Genomic DNA, 19882 nt, shown 5'->3' on the forward strand with positions numbered 1-19882 from the left:
TTACTATTGTTCAAGCAAGGGTGGGCAAACCGGTCCTCGAGGGCCGCAGTGGGTCCTGGTCTTTGTTCCAACTGATTCAGCACAGACAGTTTAACCAATGAAGTTTCAGTGGAAACAAGAAGCACCTGACTGCAATCAACTGATTGCACTTGTAAGAAACCAGATTGGTGAAAAGTTGTCCTCATGATGAGTATGAACAAAAACCCGCACCCACTGCGGCCCTTTGTGGAATAGTTTGCCCACCCCTGGTTCAAAGAATGATATCATCGTTACGATAACGATATTATCGTTACGAAATTTACACCACTTGTAGGTTGGGCACGCCCACCATAAAGAATGTCACTAAATAGCAACAAATCAAGGCTGTTTGGTGCAATTAGCATTTTTTGTTTTTTTTCCCCAAAATGATAAAAAAACACCAAAAGATGGTAATGTTAAGACCTATTTATACTCCTGCCACTGCATAAGGTTCTGTTGCATTGCATCACATGACCTCGGAGTCACGGAGCACCTTCGCGTGGGCCAGGAGTGTCCAAACCGGTCTTTAAGGGCCGCTGTGGGTCCCGGTTTTTGTTCCTACCAATTGCGCACAGACAATTTAACCAATAAAGTTTCTGCTAAAACAAACAGCACATGACTGCAATCAACTGATTACACTTGTAAGACACCAGATTGGTGCAAAGGTGTTTTGTTGGAATGAAATCCAGCACCCACTGCAGCCCTATGTGGAATCGTTTGGACACTACTAGCGTAGGCTATTCGAACATTATTGGCCACGTAACATTTTTTCGAGACCATTGTCATGATTGGTCCACTTTTTGTCAAATGTCATGGGAGAACCAATGGTGGCCTATTGTCGCGTGATGGCCGCGCAAGTATCAATCCAGCTTTACTGTGGAAACTGTTAAAAGCATTTTAACTACATTGTGACCATAACCATACATTCCAATAACTCCTCGGAATAAAAGTTAACCATGTGACTTCATAGTTGCTTGCTTAATGGCCAAATTGATGTAACAAAGGCCGGTCAAATGAAGATAGATGACAAGCTTTTTATCTTTAATGTGCACTTTATTATGTATTTTTTTCCTTAACTATGAAAACTCTACTGTGAAAAAATTGGGTGCCTCTTTTAATAACACTTATTTCAGGCTTCATCTTTTAAAGTACAGTACAGTACTTTTATATTGGACATTGCTGTGTATACAGGTGACCATGACGGATATAAAACTGAAGTTGGAAAGTGATGCTGGGGAGACAGACTGGTATGGTCAGGCTGTGATCAATATAAATACTTTGGTTTTAAATACAGATGATCACGTGATCGTGAATCGGGCCGATCACATCATTTTTCAGAAGATTGGAAATGGATGAAAATGATTGGATTTTAGAAATGTTTTTATTTTTATTAAACTTTTCTTAAAGGTTACAAAGCAACAAAATAACCCAGAGGTGCAAGGACATTGCGGGGAAAAAAAAAAATGTTTTACAAAACGCAACATAGGTAAACACCTGAAGCAGAAGTAAACACCTCATGAAAGGAGGACGTTCTGGTAGCTGTCCTGGGAAGCCTACTGAAAGATAGCATTATCCAAAAGTGATTATCTGCAAGCATGTCATCATTGACTTTTTATTCCTTATTTTCCACTTAAAATTGCTTCCTTTCTCGACAACGTGTATGTGCTCTGATTTGGGAACTAATGCATAGTAGTCACAAGTCAAGTGAGAGCTAAGCTAAACGCCAGATTTAGCCGAGGCCATTGGCTCTATCGACCTCAACTGGGGCTCGCCCGGAATGTCAGGCGGAGTCTGAGTGCCACTGGCTCCAGACACTCTTGAGGCAGGGAGCCACAAGCAGGTGCACACTTTGTATGGGGAAAAAGAATGAAAGGCAAAAACCTAAGATCCAGTAATGGACAAGGTTTTAAAAGCATGATGTCTCACTCGCCCCAGCACTTTCCTACAACTCCTAGTTTGTTTTTAATTAAATAATGTTGATAACAATAACTGGAAGAGAAATTGTGGTGACCCTATCTTATAACACAATGTGACACTGCTGAAACAATACTTTCATCTTTTTTTTTTTTTAATAAATATTTTGATCTTATCAATTTAAGCCATTGATGCAAAAAAATATATTTAAAAAGATTTAAATCCACTGGTTTTTACCTATAGTAGATGCAAAACGAAAGACAAAAGTTGAGAAAGTTGTAATAAATAGAATACACAATAAAATAAAATAAGAAAAAAATACATGCAAAGGTATTTATTTTATGTATGATGCAAATTACCAACAACATGCATCTATGGTTAAAAAAAAAAAAAAAAGTGGATGGATGGATGGATGGATGGATGGATATATGCTGCTTTGATCTGTAATCCATAAATAAGCCACAGGGATAAAATTCAGAAAAAAAAAAAAAATACAGTTTATAAACGTTTCCCTTTCTTTGCAGGTTGCACAGAGAGCTGGTAGAGCCAAATCAGCTTCAATTGCTGTCATTGACTTCAGGAGTTGATAGTACCACTGTTGAGGAAAATGAAATTATTGATAACTATGAGACTCAAGTCCAACATTTTAAGCAGGTTTACATGTCTTCAATTGTGATTTTTCTCTTAGATTACAAAGAGAGACATTACAGTATATAGCCTCTAGTTTCTAATCATCCACAATTAGACATGTGCCGGTTACCGGTTTCACGGTTTACCGTGGTGTGAAAACGTCGCGGTTTCAAAACCACTAAAATTTTCCGTCAGACCGTAGTAAGGTATTCGCCATTTTTCATGTGTCAAAAATCCAGCCAGAAGTGGCGTGGCGCGGCAGCGCTCACCCCCTCCCGTTTGTTGTTGCGTGTGAAAGTGATTATCGGCTAAACAGCCAGCGAACCCTAAACAAATACTCCAAACATAAGGCGTTCTTTTCTTCAATTTATTGAGCTCTCAAATCGTGGTAAGTGAAATATACAGAATGAATACATTTAAAACGTTGTACAATTGTATTTTTCCATGTGTGAGTAGCTAAACAGATTAGCACTATGAGTTCGCCAAAAACAAAACACATATTTTCCTTTGAAATTCGATTTACAAACTAACTAAAAGCTTATAAAAGACGAATGTTAGCCTAGGCTTAGCTGGGAGAGCAACTTCGTCGAGTGTTACAGCCGCAGAGTGAGAAAACAAGCATGATTCTCTTGAATGAAGGGGAAAAAAAGGCATAGCATCAAAGATCGTTAATTGAGGAAAGATTATCTTGCCCTAAGCACAAATCCACGTTTGCTGGATCAAGGAGAGGTCTCACTCCCAGTTATTATTATTATTTTTTTTTTTTAAGATGAAACCTTTCCACAACAATATTTACATTTTAACTAACTTATACATTTTTAACTAACTTATTAACTTTTGAATTCTTTGTTCTTTCTAACACAAAGGCATGACATCATGTAGACTAGAGTTGACACAGTGGCTGAAAATGGCGAAACTTCACTTGAGCTTTTCAATCCTCAAAAAAAATTATGCAGTATAAATTTTTAAAAATTTTATTCAAAAGAGCTTTTACTTTTTTTATAGAAATTATTTTGTTCTTGCTCTAAACTTGAGCAACTTGAGCTGTGGCTGTGGGTATAGTCTACGTTATATTCTAATTTTATTTAAAATTTGTTTTTTTTTTTATTGATAATTCATATATTTTAACAATACATTCATATTCCAATTTGCAGCTATGTTCTAAAAAAAAAACCCTGTTCAATGGAAAGAAGTTTTTTTTTTTTTTTAACCCATACATCTCAAAATAACACATTTTGGAGCTATAATTGCAATACCGTGATACCGTGAAACCGCGGTATTTTTGCTCACGGTTATCGTACCGTCAAAATCTCATACCGGCACATGCCTATCCACAATTTATTATTTATGTTGAAACTATCATCTGGGCTGTGGGTTGTAAAATATGTTCTGCTCTTTCACATCTACTTGTATGAATAGAAGTGTATCAGTTTATCTATTTATTTATTTATTTATTTATTTGCGTTTGATTAGGAGTGGATGCAGGTAACAGACTTGTGGCAAACAGCATCGCAGGAGCTTGACCGGCTACAAGAGTTCTACGATAAAATAGTCACTAATGGACTCAATGCTGATGTGACTGGACAACAGCTACAGGTATTTCCTTCTTAAAATGCAGTTTTGGTGCAATAATTGTTTGACAAATGACCCTGGTAGAGTCCACAATTGAAAGATGCTCTTTCTAATAGGACTTTTACATTTGTCAGTTAGGTATCCTCACGAAAGAGTTCACATTTTATTACTCTTAGTCACTATTGTTAGTGTTGTCTCTCTTATTCTGGAATAAAACCACAAGCATTTCTTTAAAGGTTAATATCTAACATGTGAATATTGAACTTCCACAGCTCTCATATGAACACCATGGGACAAATAAAATACTGAATTTGGAGGTAATATGTGACTGACTGAACAGAACAACATATAGAAATAGTATGTTGCCTGATTCAAATTGGTGGTGGTTTTAGACAAGGTTTATGATGGGTGAGGGGTCATTTTTTCAGAGAAAACATGTTTTTTTTTTTGTTGACAGGTGGCAAAAACATTGGTTCCCATCTTAATTTGTCTGTGAAACTGGGAGCAAGGGTGATCAGTAGCGCTGTCATGTCAAAGTTGATTTAAAAATAGCTTCTCGTTATAACACTCTCCCAGGGTCAGTTGGGAGAAGTCCCCCTCCCACCCCAGAAACTAAATATACAACACAGGAAATTGAGGGGTGTTTCAAATTATGCCACACTAATAGCAATCTTGTCTTTTAGGCAAACTGTAATTTCTCAAAGACAATGACGGGACACAGCACAGAGATGGAGGATTTACAAAACCAGCTCAGGTAAGTAAAGGTTTGATACACAAGAGCTATTGCAGCAAGTATTTTGGAACCAGACAGCACTTTTGTCTGCATTCATTATTGTTGCTCCGACATTGGTTGGCAAATAGTTCTGGTCCCTGCCTCTCATCCGGAGTCTGCTGTGAAAAGGCCACAGGGCACTTGCAAACATAATGAGAACAAGCAAGAGAATAGGTTGACAATTACTGTTTCACTTCTGAAGGCAACATATCTATAATAAACAATATCTGTTTCTTGTTCTTTTTCCTGACAAAGTTTCACATTTTCACAGCTACTTATGACTTGAGTTGCAAGAATTTATGCTGAGTGATGATAACAGTGAATTTAGCCACACCTACAAGAATGTGTAAATCAAAATGGTCTCATTCTCTGACCTGGACAGAGACCCAGCGAGAACCAAAAGTCACATAAACATATGTAAACAAGCATTAAAAAAAAAAAAAAAAGTAGTCACCAAATAAGGTCGGTCAAGTATATTGTGTGTCACAGAACAACCAAAACTGATCTGAGAACAGCCATCGCCAAAGTGAATGAGATGACCCAACAGCTCCAGTCTCTTCAACAGCAGCTAAAGAGACAGGTGAAAAATAAGAAGTATTTTGAGTAGAATGAATGTATAGAATGCCACATTCTCCAAGTACAAGCTGAAGCAATATGCAGTGTTATGTCAAAGTTTGAAGCATAAAACTTCGAAATACTCTTACTCGAAAATACTCGAAAAAGTCTCCTTCAAACTCTCGTAGGTGATAATACAGAAAGGTCCCAAGATCTATCTTTTCTGTTTTTATACCTAATTGCCCTTTCCATAATTGCTTCTGTCATTGTAACTTGCACTACTATCTTAATACTGAAATCAGTGTGAAGAGAAAAGTTCTACTAGATCTTGCTTTGCTTTCTGTAAATGCTTAGGAGGATGAAACAGAGGCCCGGAGTCGAGAGGAAGCGGCACAGAGAGAAATCGAAGAGCTTCAGACAACCATCAAGCAGCAAGAGACCAGGTGATTATGGGAGGAAAAAAACATGCTATAACCACCAACACTTACTATTCTTATAGTGTAATTATTTATGAAATGCATGGGGAGGTCATTCTGGGATTTTCTCAACACTTTTAATGTTTGCATTCACTCAGAATAAAAACTGTATCTCAGGAGGCAGAGACTGCGCTGAAAGATCAAACTATGTGGGAAAATACAGCAGGGAACCTAAAGGCCCGTTGTGCTGCTTTAGAACAGGAGAAGTTTGAAGGTTTGGACAAAGTGCGAGAATGTGTGCAGATGGCTGAGGAGGCAGCATTGCAGAAGGATGAGGTACATATTGCATACTCATTTTTTTTCTCTTAGTTACGTTCACTTTAAGGACATGTCTTCCAAATATACGTACAAGCGGTGTAAAGATACTGTTAAGTTGAAATGTTGTGGAGAACATTCCTAGATGACTTTACAATAGTGCTGCAGCTATCAATTATTTTAGTAGTCGATTAATCGATGAACCATTAGTTCGAATAATCGAATAATCGGATAAGGAACATGAAAAATTAAATTACCTGAGCTGAGCCTCAAACGGTATAAAAAATAAATAAAGGAGGATCTATGTGCAACAAAAAAACAATTGGCTAACTTAGATAGCAAAAGTCCGCTAGTTCAAATGCTATAAAATACTAACTTTTTAACAATGAGCTTAACAAATGGTTCGGACACATATTCCCACAAAAATAGGCTAAATATACCTATAAACTAAATTACAAATGCATTAAAAAAACATTAGCTCATACAAAAACATAGCTTATGTTGGTCTTCACAGGGAGCACCTGGATTCAGCCATGTGAAATGAGGCAGACTGGAAGGCAGTGTATCCACCAAAATCAATAAAACTAAATGCAAACACTTGCAAAATCAGCTATTACAACGCCACTTTAATTAAGCGAATACTCAAGCAGCAAAATTTAATTCGATTTTTTTTTCTAATCGAATACTCGAGTTAATCGATTAATCGTTGCAGCACTACTTTACAATACAGACAAGAATTTCAATTTTGAAATCAAAATGCAAAATAAAATGTTATGTGATCTTTGTCAACAATTTTGTAGTGATAACCGTAAGTCTAATGTTTTGGGTAGTTCCTGTGTATTCTTTATCCATGATTTCCAACAACTGTTCTGCGAAAAATGATGTGCTACAAAAGGTTACCAGTATATCACAAAAAGTCATTTAGAAATTACTTTTACTAGCAAGAAGAATGTTTATTCACTCCAAATAAGTGTATTTTAAGTTTAAGATTATTTATTCGACTCCATGTCCATCTTATCGATGTCAGCTTGTGAGTGCAACAGTTAAATGCTTCTACTGTTTTGCAGAAGGTACAGTTAGTGTTTATGTACCTCTGATTTCTCTTGAGTAAAATATTTGCATTAGTAAAAATAATGGTTGAAAAATACTGAGAGCAAAGCATGTAACTTCATTACATGCTTTAACAATCTTTAGTGAATTTTGCTTTTTATCCAATTCAAAATATTTTATGAACATTAAGAACATTGGCTATGTGTTGATAGCCTACCAGTTATTCATACAAAACGAAAAATACAAAACATCTGAATATCAGGTGGCAGTGGATCATCTTGGTCAATTCAGTATTGCTTCCATTTGCTTGAAGCATTAAAGTGCTTGTGACACGAAAAAGCATGTTTATTTCATAATACACGCGGTATTTTATGCTCCTGAATGATATGGACCGCTTGGATGTGTGTGGAAGCGATCGCTATATTTATTTAGTTTTTTGAATCCCGCGCCAGGAAAATGAGTGACTTCCGGCTTCGGTCTCGCATTGAGGAGGAGGGCGCTGTGACGTGTACGGTAGAAGACGTCCTCTTCACGCTACAGTGTACTGTTGTGTATGAGGAGAAGGATTCAGCTGATTTTGCGGAGTAATACTTTTATTTTTTGCATCACGCCAGCCAAACGGCTGCAGAAAAATCATTCTTTATGCGGGAGAGGCGTATGCGCCTTTTTGGAGTTTCAAAAGGTTCCCATTCACCGTGGATATTTACTGTGGGACCATTGGACTTACAAGGAAGTGAGTAAACATCTTGTTTTGTATTATGTCAAATACGAATACAGTGATTACAAAGTAAACACTATAAAATTCCTTTAAATAAAGGACTACTTACGTTTGATCATTGATAGGCATGTAAAAAGCTATCCTCACGCTCATTAGCAGTTAGCTGTTAGCACGTTAGCTACACAACAATTCCAGCCACCCTCCTCCAGGGAACGAACTGTAAATTGCTCTCCGCCGGGCGGTTTGCCGATCCGCAAAGAAACTCGACAACCGGGTCGTCATGTCAAATAATCCAGGCTAGTTATGTGTGATTTTCCACTTCGAAGACTTTGAAACATCCCTCGGTTCGGGTTAGCATGTCGGCTAGCTGTCACTCCTTCTGGTCTGTTTACATTCTCCGAAGCCGGGGAAGGGAAATGACATATGTCCGATTTAGGTGTCATAAAATATCGTTCGGCAGGTGTGACAGTAAAGGTAAAGTCGACTGTTTTGACCATTATGGAGTAATTTTGCCATGTCGTCTTGAATAAATGGATTTTTATTATTTTATATTCCATTTAGCACAAGTTATTTGTCATGACCATGCCATTTATTTAGCAATTGGGGAAAGTACTTGGGTAAAAAGAATATCCTGTAAAAATATTGAAGTAAAGAGACAGAAACAATGACATTTTGCCGCTCTCTTCGTCGCGTTTTCCTCATTGTGAATAGTTCCCCCTCGACGGGCTGACTGGTCCTTCTCAAGCCATTTATATAGCTATTGGGGAAAAATACTTGGATAAAAAGAATATCCTGTAAAAATATTGAAGTAAAGAGACAGAAACAATGACATTTTGCCGCTCTCTTCGTCGCGTTTTCCTCATTGTGAATAGTTCCCCCTCGACGGGCTGACTGGTCCTTCTCAAGCCATTTATATAGCTATTGGGGAAAATACTTGGATAAAAAGAATATCCTGTAAAAATATTGGGAGTAGAGAGACTGAAACAATGATATTTTGCACCTCTCTTCGTCTCGTTTTCCTCGTTCTGAACAATTCCCCCTCAATGGGCTGAATAGTAAAACCGATGAGCCTAGTCTACCGCTGACGTCATCCACCTGTTGGGGACGCTAAAGCCCTATAATTGTAGGCGTGGCTAACCGGCAGATTAAAAGACTCATTTCTCGTCATCTGCGCTTTGCTAAATTGTTGTATATGGTCGAATCGTCTCAAAATATGATTCTAATTCACATAATAATGCCATTTAAGACTTTTTTTCTGGTGTCGTATGCTCTTTAAGTCTCTAACCCTGTGAGCTGACCCTTCATTTACCCCCATCCCCCTCAGGCACAGTTAAGAGCAAAGCAGTTGACCCAGGAGCTTGAGAAGACAAAAAAGAGTTTCCAACAGTTGATGCACGATGCTTCTCTTTGTTCCAATAAAGAGGTAGAGAATGCCGTATGCGACTAGGCAACAACGGCCAGCCAGCCTTTCAGCAGATCTGGATATGACAGCATGCCAGTTTGAAAATGTGTGTCAAGTTAAAATTATAAGAGCAATCTTCACAAACAGAATTACTGAGTGGAAATGGGGGAAATTAAATTGGGGTGGACCTGATTAATACAGTGAAATATTAATCCATCCATGTTCTTATCTACTTCATTAAAACATAGAAAAAAAGAGAATGTATAGGTGATTTGCTCGATGGTAATATGTTCTAGGGCAGGGCAGGGGTGAAAGTGGGCGGGAACGGTCAGGAACGCAGTTCCGGTATAAGATTCAGGACCGGAACACAGTTCCGGTATAAGATTCAGTGCCGGAACGCTGTTCCGGTATACGGTGCTTTGATTCCGAAAATATGACGGCAATTGTCAAAACGCTATGTAAAAAAAAAAATACAAAGCTGCCACACATGCATTTCATCTCCAAGGAGAAAACAATCTACCAACATCAGATTTACATACACAAGTGTTAACAACAAGCATAATAAAGTGCTTGTGTAGTGTAATCAGTTTCCACCAATATTTATTATTTATTTTATTCCACGGACGGCATGGAGGTTCCACCAGCTGCTGCAGTTATCTGAGTCTGACGATTAACAGTCACGTCAATGTGCGAATGCACGCAACAAAGCAAAATGCCTGGACTCATTTATCCGTTCAATTGGCTGACATACTGCCAATACGGTATTTTTCTGAATGTATGTTACTTTTATCTTTATTATTAATAACACCAAAAAAAAGTACATGTTTACATTATCTTCAATTTAAAATACATTCTATGCTCTTAAGTAGTTAAAAATGAGATTTGGCATTCAGTATGTGAGGAAATGAGGGAAAATAAAAATTAGGAGATGGAGTTTGGGGTTATAGCTGTTTTTGTTTTTTTCTTGTTTCAGCTGTAGAAGAATGTTGTTTTTTTCTTGTTTCAGCTGTATAAGAAAAATGAAAATAAAGCAAAATTAAATGTGTAACAACAGATTGAAGCATTTAATCCCTGTCTGCACCACGCTACAGATCCATCGCTATTATTTCAACCAACTGCCACACGCATCATCAGACTTCGAACGTCCTCCACAGCCGCACCTGAAGTGTCTGTAGTGTCCCGACCTGAATGTCGCCTGATCACTGGCTTGAATATAAAAAAAATGTGACCGTCCCTTACTGGTTGCTCTTTTTAACGGTTCTCCTGTGGCTCTTACGCCTGCCAGGTTTTCCCCGAGGTCCTAGCGCCCTTCCCATTACATGACGAAACTTTTTTTTTTTTTCTTAATAATTGAAGATTTGTCTGCGAGCCAGATGCAGCCGTCAAAAGAGCCATATCCGGCTCGCGAGCCATAGGTTCCCGACCCCTGTTCTAGGGTGTCTGTCATACTCATGGCACAATTGACAGAATTAAGTTGGTTTTTATCTGCTTTATTCAAGCAATGAGCATAAACAGGGCACAGCACATGACATTACAGGCAGGCAAACATGGCAGCCATGGGGCAGTGGGCACTAAGTTTAAATAGTGAGGTTAAGATCTATGTGAATTTGTGCTTGAGTTTGGTTGTTTTTCAGAGATGTATACCATACAGTGTTGTACAAGTCCAACATTACGTAGCTGCATAGCAATAATCTCAAACCGTATACCAAAGTCCGGCCCGGGGGCCAAATGCGGCCCGTGGTCAAATTTCATCTGGCCCCCAGCCTGAGTCATAATAATCATTAACGTCTGGCCCGCACACAGACTTAATAAATTGGTCAGCAGTATTGCTACCAACATATGAAGTAGCTTACACACTAAATGCTGCTCCTCATTTACCAACTAAACTGCAGCAGCACTCTGAGCAACATTACCCCGTGTGACCCTTTACTCCCAATTTTCTAAAATGGCGACAATCAACAAAAAAACGAAAGCTGACTGCAATAGCCGACGCTTCAAGGATAGGTGGAAATTGGACTATTTCTTCACTAAAATATGCAACAACTGTGTCTGCCTCATTTGCAAAGAGAAAGTCGCTGTTTTTAAGGAGTTCAATGTGAGGCGATATTACCAAACAATACATGCTGACATGTACGAAAAGATTACAGGGAAGATCTGTAGCGAGAAATTGAAACAGCTTGAAGCTAGTTTAATTTTACAGCAGCAGTATTTCACAAGAGCCCAAGAGTCGAAAGAGAACGCCACAAAAGCTAGTTGCAAGATTGTTGAAATTATTAATTTTAAAAAATTAGGGCTGCACCTATCGATTATTTTAGCAGTTGATTAATCGATGAACTAGTTAGTTCAAATAATTGAGCAATCGGATAAGGAACATGAAAAATTAAAATACCTGAGCTGAGCCTTAAACTTACATAGCAAAAGTCTGCTAGCTTAAATGCTATAAAACGCTGACGCTTTTTTTTTTTTTTTTACGATGCTCTTGGCAAATGGTTCAGACACATATTCCCACAAAAAAAAAAAAAAAAAAAAAAAAAAAAACTGCTAAATATACCAATAAACTAAATTATGAATGAATTTAAAAAACTGACTCAAACAAAAACTTGGCTTATGTTGGTCTTAACAGGGAGCAGATGGATTCAGCCATGTGAAAGGCAGACTAGAGGGCAGTGTATCACTTCAATTAAACGAATACCTGAAGCAGCTAAATTTCATTCGGATCTTTTTTCTTTAATCGAATACTCGAGTTAATCGATTAATCGTTTCAGAACTAAAAAAAAATATAAAGCAAATGTGACACACAGAATGGCTTGCTAAAATTTGCTTAAATATATTGTTCTACGTAAAGGACGTCAGCCAAGGTCGGCCCCCCACATTTTTACCACACCAAATCTGGTCCCCTTTGCAAAAAGTTTGGCCACCCCTGCTGTATACTGTGAAACACAATACTTTACTTCCTCTCTCACCTAAAACATTACTTTAACAAGCTCCAAATTTCCCCTTCCACTGTCAACCTACTGCCACCACAGTTATTGCTCACTATATGAATACTGTTTTCAGTGTCACAATTTGTTTGTTTTTTTATCTTGTAAAGATGTTCTTTAAAAGAGATGTCACAGCTCACAACATATACTCATAAATGAAATTTGCTGCACTGACTGAACTTTACCACTCCTTTGACAGCTCAATATTATGCGTCAGCAGTGCAACAATGAAATGCAAAGTATGGCTGAAGAATTGTCCCTGTTACAACTGGCAAGTTTTAATCCTGCTTTGTAGAAATCATCCTCTCTCAAAATCAGCATTACACATGAATTTCACCCATCCAAAGCATTGTTTCTGATACATGGCTTAACCAACCAATGTTATCACCCTCTCCACCTATTCGTAGGAATGTGTGGACAAACAATCTCAGCTTGAGAGAGCTAATCGAGAGAGAAAAGCTTTGGAAGAGGACCTGGCAAAGGTAGATATTTGCTGTATCAAAAGCATAGAAAAGCAGCCCCAGGGTCACAGACTTTCCTAAATTTTATCATTCAAAACAATTGTATTTATAAGTTTACTCAACTGTTTGATTACATGTGTTTATTTTAGATGAAGAAATGCAAGCTTGAATACGAGCTTGGGAAAATTGATGCCCTTCAACAGAGGTGTCTAAAGGCAGAGCGTATGAAGGATGACTTAAGCATCACTTTGCAAAGTACCCAAAGCAAACTAAAAGAAATGGAATTGGAGTAGGTGGAATAGTTCCATTACTGATTCAAAGCTATTGAAGGCAATCAGTGATGACAATATGTTGTTATCTCAGTACAACATATTGCGCTTACGATCATCCAGAGCCCGACAAAGACAATTGTTGCAGAATTAATAATAAACTGGGCCTCATCATTCTGTTTTATATATATTTATTTATTTATTTATTTATTTATATTTATTTATATATATTTCTATCTTTAGGTACAGTGCAGAGTTGTCTCATTGCCGGGACGAAGTGCAGCTGCTAAAGGGCTATTTGACTGCAGCAAGAGAGGACTCTGTTAGAATCAGCTGTGAGCGACTCCAGTTGCAACAAGAGAATGTTCAATTTCGCAGAGAGATGGATGAGCTGCACAAGGCTTTCTTGCTGGTCCAAAAGAAAGCCAAACAAAAGGTAAATTTTGGAACTGAATAACAAGATATGAGGAAATACCCACTAAGAAGGGCAAAAGTTCAGCAAAAGCTAGCAGACAACCTGTATTCATTTGTCATTTATTTTATTTACTCTTTTACATTTCAATCAGGGGTATCCAACTCCAGTTCTCGAGAGCCCCTATCCAGCTTGTTTTCCATGTCACCCTCCAACACACCTGACTCTCATAATGGGGATCGGTATCAGGCTCCTTCAGAGGTTGCTGATGACCTGATCATTTGATTCAGGTGAGTTAAAGTTGGGAGACATGGAGGGAGACATGGAAAACATGCTGAGAGGATTGGAGTTGGACACTCCTCATTTAAATGGTTGCCTGGAACTCTTTTGGGACTCTTGCAAAGGATAAAATGCCAGCATAAATGTGTTCAGAAACTCAACAGACATGCACATTTCTGCAAACGTCATTCTTCATGGAAAGCATTATCAGTGAATTTGGTTTAAAAGAAAAAAAAAAAAAGTACAACACAATATTAATAACTGAAAAATCTCTGCTTTTTTAGATGACACAGATGGAGCAAGAGCACATCATAAAAGAGAAATTACTAAAAGAAAAGATGGCTGAACTGGAGGAGAGCAGTTGCAACTCAAGTGCTGATCTGATGAGCCTTCTTACTGCACAGCAAAAAAGTATCCAACGATGGAAAGTGGAAGCACCAAAGATGGTCAACGCTTTCGAATCCAAAATTAAAAGGCTGACGTAAGTACCAAAAATGAGAGTAAAGGAAAGGACGATACCAGACAGGTGAATTTTTAAATGAAAAAGAAAATTTATGTGTTAATGAAATTCTGTTGACAATTGCAGTTCGAAAAGTAAGGATAAAATGATGGTTAGTTTTTTTTTTTCTTTTTTTTTTTCAGAGAGCAGCTGAATCAACACCAACAACATTCATATGTGTTTCAGAATCAGCTCACAAAAAACAACAATACAATTGTTGAGGTTTGTGAACGAGTTAATAAGTAAGGTGGAGCAGGGCCAGCCCAGCCTATACGCAGACTATGCAGCTGCTTAGGGCCCCTGGCCACTAGGGGGCCCCCAATCTGGCAATTGTTTAATTTATAATCTATTTTGTTTACTACAAATTGCTGTATTTGACTTTTGGGAGTTTTGATGCTTGATTACAGCTTAAAAAATTAAAAGTTCTTCCTTAACTTTTCTTTCCTCTTTTAGAAAAAGGTTTGGCGTTATCTACTGTAAGTACTGACAATCATTTGGGGTGAGAAGTTTGAAGTATGCATTGCAACAAAATCTGATTAATATACAAAATATGGACGTATGGGTTGGAAGGCATGTATGGGTTTCACAGTACACTGTGACGAAATGGTGGGCCAAACATATGGGCCCCTTTGCATTATTTTGCTTAGGGCCCCCAAATGGCCTGGGCCGGCCTTGAGGTGGAGGCTATGGATATGGTTTAGCGTTTCAGTTTCCTTACAGATTTCTCAAAACATTCAGTTTTACCTGTGAATTCCCCACAAATGTTAAAGTGTAAATGTAAGTTATTTGTTAAACTTTGTGATCTATTACTGATATTGACCCTGCTCTCACACATCCACCATATTGATAGGCTCAACTAATCTCACAACCTTAGATATGATAAATGGTATCAGTTAAATATATATTTAAGACAGTAATTATTTGAAAACTACCAATGACGTATGTGAAGAATCATTCTACAGGATTTTTAAGGTTTAAGTCTTTGAGGTTTAACACATATTCAGAAAAGAAAAATGTGGCGCAATGGCTGTACAATTTTCATGAAGCTAAATTAATTTTAATGGTGGGCGGACATGTAAATGCACATTTTCATACATGCATACTACATTTTTTGTTATTTTCCCCTCTGTGCCACTTTCATTATGTAGACTCTAGAACACTAACTGCTGCATTTCTATGCATAAAAATAGCAAATTTAAATGAAGTTTTGACTGATAATATTTATACTCTGATTGTGCAGTATGAGAGACAGCTTGCAGCGTTTCAAGAAAAAGCTAATCTCCAGAGACAAATCACCGAATTTGAGGAGAGCACAGTGATGCCTTCATAACAGGTACGACTGATGATTAACACAGCACATTGTAGTGATATGATATGACGACACTGCACTGTCCATTTGAATAAAGTATATTTGGTGCAAAGGTCAAAATGACAACAACCCAACCTACAATCAATCTTCATATAGACTGTATTTTACTTAACCAGAAGGAGGTTATTTTATGACTTTATACGGCTGTGTTAACTTGTAAAATACCTTTAAATGGAAACATATGAAAGACCTAATTACAATGTTAATGTTTCTGACCAAACAGGAATTAAGTTAGCCCCATTCAGTTCAAATCGGGTAGTGCTTCTCTTGGCCTAAGACTATTGCTTCAAATAGTACATTTTTTTATTATTGTATGCTCTGTCCAATAAAAACTATTGATAGTTTATGAATTTTTTATGTTTGTGTAACTTAGATTAAGATCAGATACAATTTTATGACCCAGTTTATGCAGAAAGTGAACTGAAGGGTGCTTAAATTAATGCAGATTCTGTTTATTTTCTTTTCCCGGCAGCTGTGTTTTGTCATCTCAGCTAGAGAAAACAAGTCTTGAATCCTCTGAAGCCAAAACAGCCAGACTTGTGTGTTAAACATATTCCCAATAAACACTATGAAATAACAAACTCCAGATGTTTATAACATTGGTGTTCAATGACTGAAAACTGTAGTCTTTCCAGTCCTCAGTTATTACAGGACAATTCCCATATGGACAGACCCCACACAATCATACATGCACACACCGTGAAGTGAATTGAAAGAAATGAATTCAAATGAAAAGCATTGTCTGAAGTTTTCCACCAATCTTTTTATATGTGATATAGAAAATCCAGAAATGGGTATAGAAAATACAAAAAGGTGTGGAGTACAATTTGCTAAATTACGTCGTAGAATAAAGCCAAAATAATGTTTCCCTAATATTTAAAGAATGTTTACATACTGATGAAAGTGAATGCATGGAGCTCTAGGAAATAGTGTACATAATGGAAAGGATATGTCAGTTTTTTAAATGCTTAGGGTTTCCCCTTCCATAGATCAGACTCTGGCTGCTCCCAACCGTCCCCCATGATGCTTTGAAGGTGAAAATCACCAAAATATTTCAGGGCGTGGCTAAAAGAAAAAGAGATGGAAAATATAATATAGTGTATACAGTACATACAGTTCATGTACAGTAACTGAATTCAGAGCATAAACGTCTACATAGGTGTTTTCCGATATGCCATAATACTAGATGTCATATAAATTTGTAAAAGGTTTTAAACTTGGTAAATGCTTTGCAGCCAATTAAGAATGTAGTTTGAGGATAAAAAGAAATAATCCTGATATTCTCACTGCACATAATAATGTGCAATAAGTAGGCTGGCACAGTGGACACTTGGTTATACAGTGGTACCTCAATACACGATCGCTTTGACACACGATCTTTTTGACATCCGAAGTAAAATTTCACTCACCTTTTGTTTCTACATCTGACAACATGCTCGAAATACTACCATTTATGACAGCGCCGGTGTTACTTCCGTTTTCCTGCAAGACGGACGCATGGCGGATTTGCTTGAGAGAGAAATCAACACGGGTTCCAAAAAGGTTAGTGCAGGTGGTAAAAAAGGAAAAAGGTGACGCTTACCAGTGAAGTAAGGATGTAAATGATAAAAAAAAAAAAAAAAAAAGATGAGCGTGGTGTGTGCGGCCGTCAACTGGCTCAACAATACGGCCGTAGAATGATCTCAACGGTCCTGTTGATAGCCAGTCTATATATGAACTAAGGTGACAATTATTACTGCGGTAACATCACCAAAAAAATCGCCAGCTTTGTCAGGTTTTTAATCATTTGTTTCAGAACCTGTGCAACACAACATGCCTACTGTCCGCCGCAGTTGACGCCAATTCCCCAACAAAACAAAAAAAATCTCACTGCCACGTCAGCCACGGGGTGCGTTCAGGTACAGCACGCAAAACACATCCGCCACATTAGAACCCGATTTGTTACATTATTATATTAATTATTATTATTATTATAAGGTATTATTATTCCGATTTTTATTGATAATTTGTTTTGCTATGTATAATTGACATTTGTAATAGTACCAGCAGTATTTATAAAGGATTAAGTGTCGGTTTTCGGGCTGTGGAACGAATTAATGGAATTATAATGTATCGTTTTGGGAAATTCCTGCTCAACATACGACCATTTCGACTTACAAACAAGGTCCTGGAACTAATTAACTTCATATGTAGAAGTACCACTGTAATTGCATCATTATTCTGTTGTAAATTCTGTCAAATTGGATGGATGGATGGATGGATGGATGGATGGATGGATGGATGGATGGATGGATGGATGGATGGATGGATGGATGGATGGATGGATGGATGGATGGATGGATGGATGGATGGATGGATGGATATTTGTGCTGTATGCTGGATGACAATTCACTTATATACTTTAGATTTCACAGTGGATGCACTGGCGCTGAATAGTTTTGCAATTAGGGAACAAACCATTAGATTTGCCCTCTAACTAGTTGCAAAAGAAAAGTTTTAGAATGAGTAGTTATGTTAATGCCTGACTACACTTACAAGTTTGGCTTTTGTTCCTCGATTATCTCATCTTCGGGAATTGGGTAGAGTGCTTCATAGGTGCGCTTCTCTCCAGAGCCATGAATGGCGTAAGTGTTCATCTTGTTGACATTTGGGGGAAAGTAAATCCAGGGAAGTAGAGCCTCACCCGTCCATCTGTCTCCAGCTATTGTAGCATTAAAAACCATCGGTAGTTGTTGCTAGAACATGGTAGAGGGGAAATAGCTTTTTAAATGGCACAGCATTGTAATAACCCTTTAAGTACCCATTGATCACTTCCATAACATCTGCCTACCTGGAATGCTTGGCGGACCCCAGACAGCAGTAATATCAAGTGCTGACCATGTCTGAAGTGAAAACACAGAAAGACATCAGAGAATAAGGAAGCACATGTCTCAGTAAAATTCTAATTCTTACAATTTTACATGTCCTTGGGTGTATCAAATACCGTATTGGCTCGAATATAAGACGGCCCTGATTATAAGACGACCCCCTCTTTTTCAAGACTCAAGTTTGAAAAAAGACTTTTTGAACACCAAATTAATTTTTATACAGAAAGGAATTACAGTACATCTGAAACAAATGATTATAACAATATATTTGAGAGAAGAAGCATGTTATTTTGCCTCATTCAAATCTTAATATCTGAACATTTAAATATGTAAACTAAAGAGCAATCACATTCGTAAATGAATGGCTTCTCCTTTTTGAATTGTAAATAAACCAATCTATTGTGATAAAACAACAAAATTGCAATAACTGCATTAACCATCAAAGTGAAGTCTAACTGTAACTGTAGTCTTGAAACAAATCTGAATAAGGAAAAATATTGCAATAAAGTAATACAAACTGGTTAAACTAGTAGCTGAGATCTGCAATGACAGAACATCGCGTCAATGACATTTCTGGCGCCATCTAGCGTCGTGAATGGGTATAATGTCTAGACCGCGAATATAAGACGACCCACTCTTTTTAAATCTTATTTCAATGCAAAAAACACCGTCTTATATTCGGGCCAACACGGTACTACTGAAGCACCCCTAAAATGTTACTTACGGACAAACCTCCACCTCTAAGTAATTGTCTGTAGTACTATCAAGAAAGAAGGACTCCACAACTAATGAGATAAAGGGAAATTATTAACATTTGCAACACAAGATTTCAAAACAATCTAAATCAAATGATCCTCATACCGCATATTGTCATATTGCATTTGGTTATTATAATTTAAAATGAATCCTAAACACATATACCTTAGTCTGAACTCTTGCCCACCTTCATAATCCCAGAGCCCAGGGAAGGGCTGTCCAGGTGGTCCTGTTGGGGCTTTTGGGTCATTGAAGAACGGAGAAGAAACCTGCATTTTAAGCCCTTCAACACCAGGAGAGAAGACGATCCTAATAGGGTCATGATTTACAGGACTGCTGTCCCAAGTGTGCAGGATTTCAAATTCCGATAGCATATTGGGGCTGGAAGTACAATTGCATAAGAGCTAAGAAATTTCATCTGGCCCAGAAAAAGGACAAGCGCGGTAATTGCACACTTACAGAGAAACACAACTAGGCATCATGCAGATTACTGTCATTAACAGAAACAGGAAACTTGAGTATACGTCGTATGCTTGTTTTTAAACCTTTATAGCTAAATCCAGGCCCTCGCTTTGAACCCTTTATAGCTAAATGTATCACATTTGATACTTAAGTCTCAAAATCATG

General features: G+C 37.7%; 2 protein-coding genes across 10 annotated transcripts in view; one reads left to right on the forward strand and one right to left on the reverse strand.

Annotated features, from left to right (window-relative positions):
- The window catches only part of c8h4orf33 (chromosome 8 C4orf33 homolog), a 51086-nt gene that overhangs the window by 30530 nt on the left and 674 nt on the right, over positions 1–19882 (reverse strand). For 2 of the 5 annotated variants that reach the window (XM_057843607.1, XM_057843606.1), the window contains exons 3-7: positions 19443–19636; positions 19224–19284; positions 18463–18514; positions 18168–18367; positions 16371–16697 (exon numbers count right to left, since the gene is read on the reverse strand). In XM_057843607.1, coding sequence (XP_057699590.1) covers positions 16601–16697; positions 18168–18367; positions 18463–18514; positions 19224–19284; positions 19443–19629 — 597 coding nt within the window. In that variant the 5' untranslated portion in view covers positions 19630–19636 and the 3' untranslated portion in view covers positions 16371–16600. Of the gene's footprint in view, positions 1–2220; positions 5475–16370; positions 16698–18167; positions 18368–18462; positions 18515–19223; positions 19285–19442; positions 19637–19882 lie in introns of those variants that run through there. The other 3 variants (XR_009064146.1, XM_057843610.1, XM_057843608.1) reach the window with 3 other exon arrangements.
- On the forward strand, positions 1116–17921 carry LOC130920405 (sodium channel and clathrin linker 1-like). Of its 5 annotated transcripts, XM_057843601.1 has the most exons (17): positions 1116–1265; positions 2457–2586; positions 4036–4158; positions 4818–4888; positions 5396–5486; positions 5816–5904; positions 6036–6213; positions 9285–9383; positions 12543–12614; positions 12751–12825; positions 12954–13093; positions 13317–13509; positions 14049–14245; positions 14407–14485; positions 14717–14739; positions 15504–15596; positions 16105–17921. In XM_057843601.1, exons 1-16 carry the CDS (start codon positions 1216–1218, stop codon positions 15580–15582), a joined length of 1689 nt encoding a protein of 562 aa, XP_057699584.1. In that variant the 5' UTR covers positions 1116–1215; the 3' UTR covers positions 15583–15596; positions 16105–17921. The 5 variants fall into 5 exon arrangements, with proteins under 5 accessions (XP_057699584.1, XP_057699586.1, XP_057699585.1 ...); XM_057843602.1 differs by lacking the exon at positions 14717–14739 and having other exon boundaries at positions 1118–1265; XM_057843605.1 differs by lacking the exon at positions 2457–2586 and having other exon boundaries at positions 1130–1265.

Source organism: Corythoichthys intestinalis, chromosome 8 (genome assembly GCF_030265065.1).
Source record: "Corythoichthys intestinalis isolate RoL2023-P3 chromosome 8, ASM3026506v1, whole genome shotgun sequence".
Lineage (NCBI taxonomy): Eukaryota > Metazoa > Chordata > Actinopteri > Syngnathiformes > Syngnathidae > Corythoichthys > Corythoichthys intestinalis.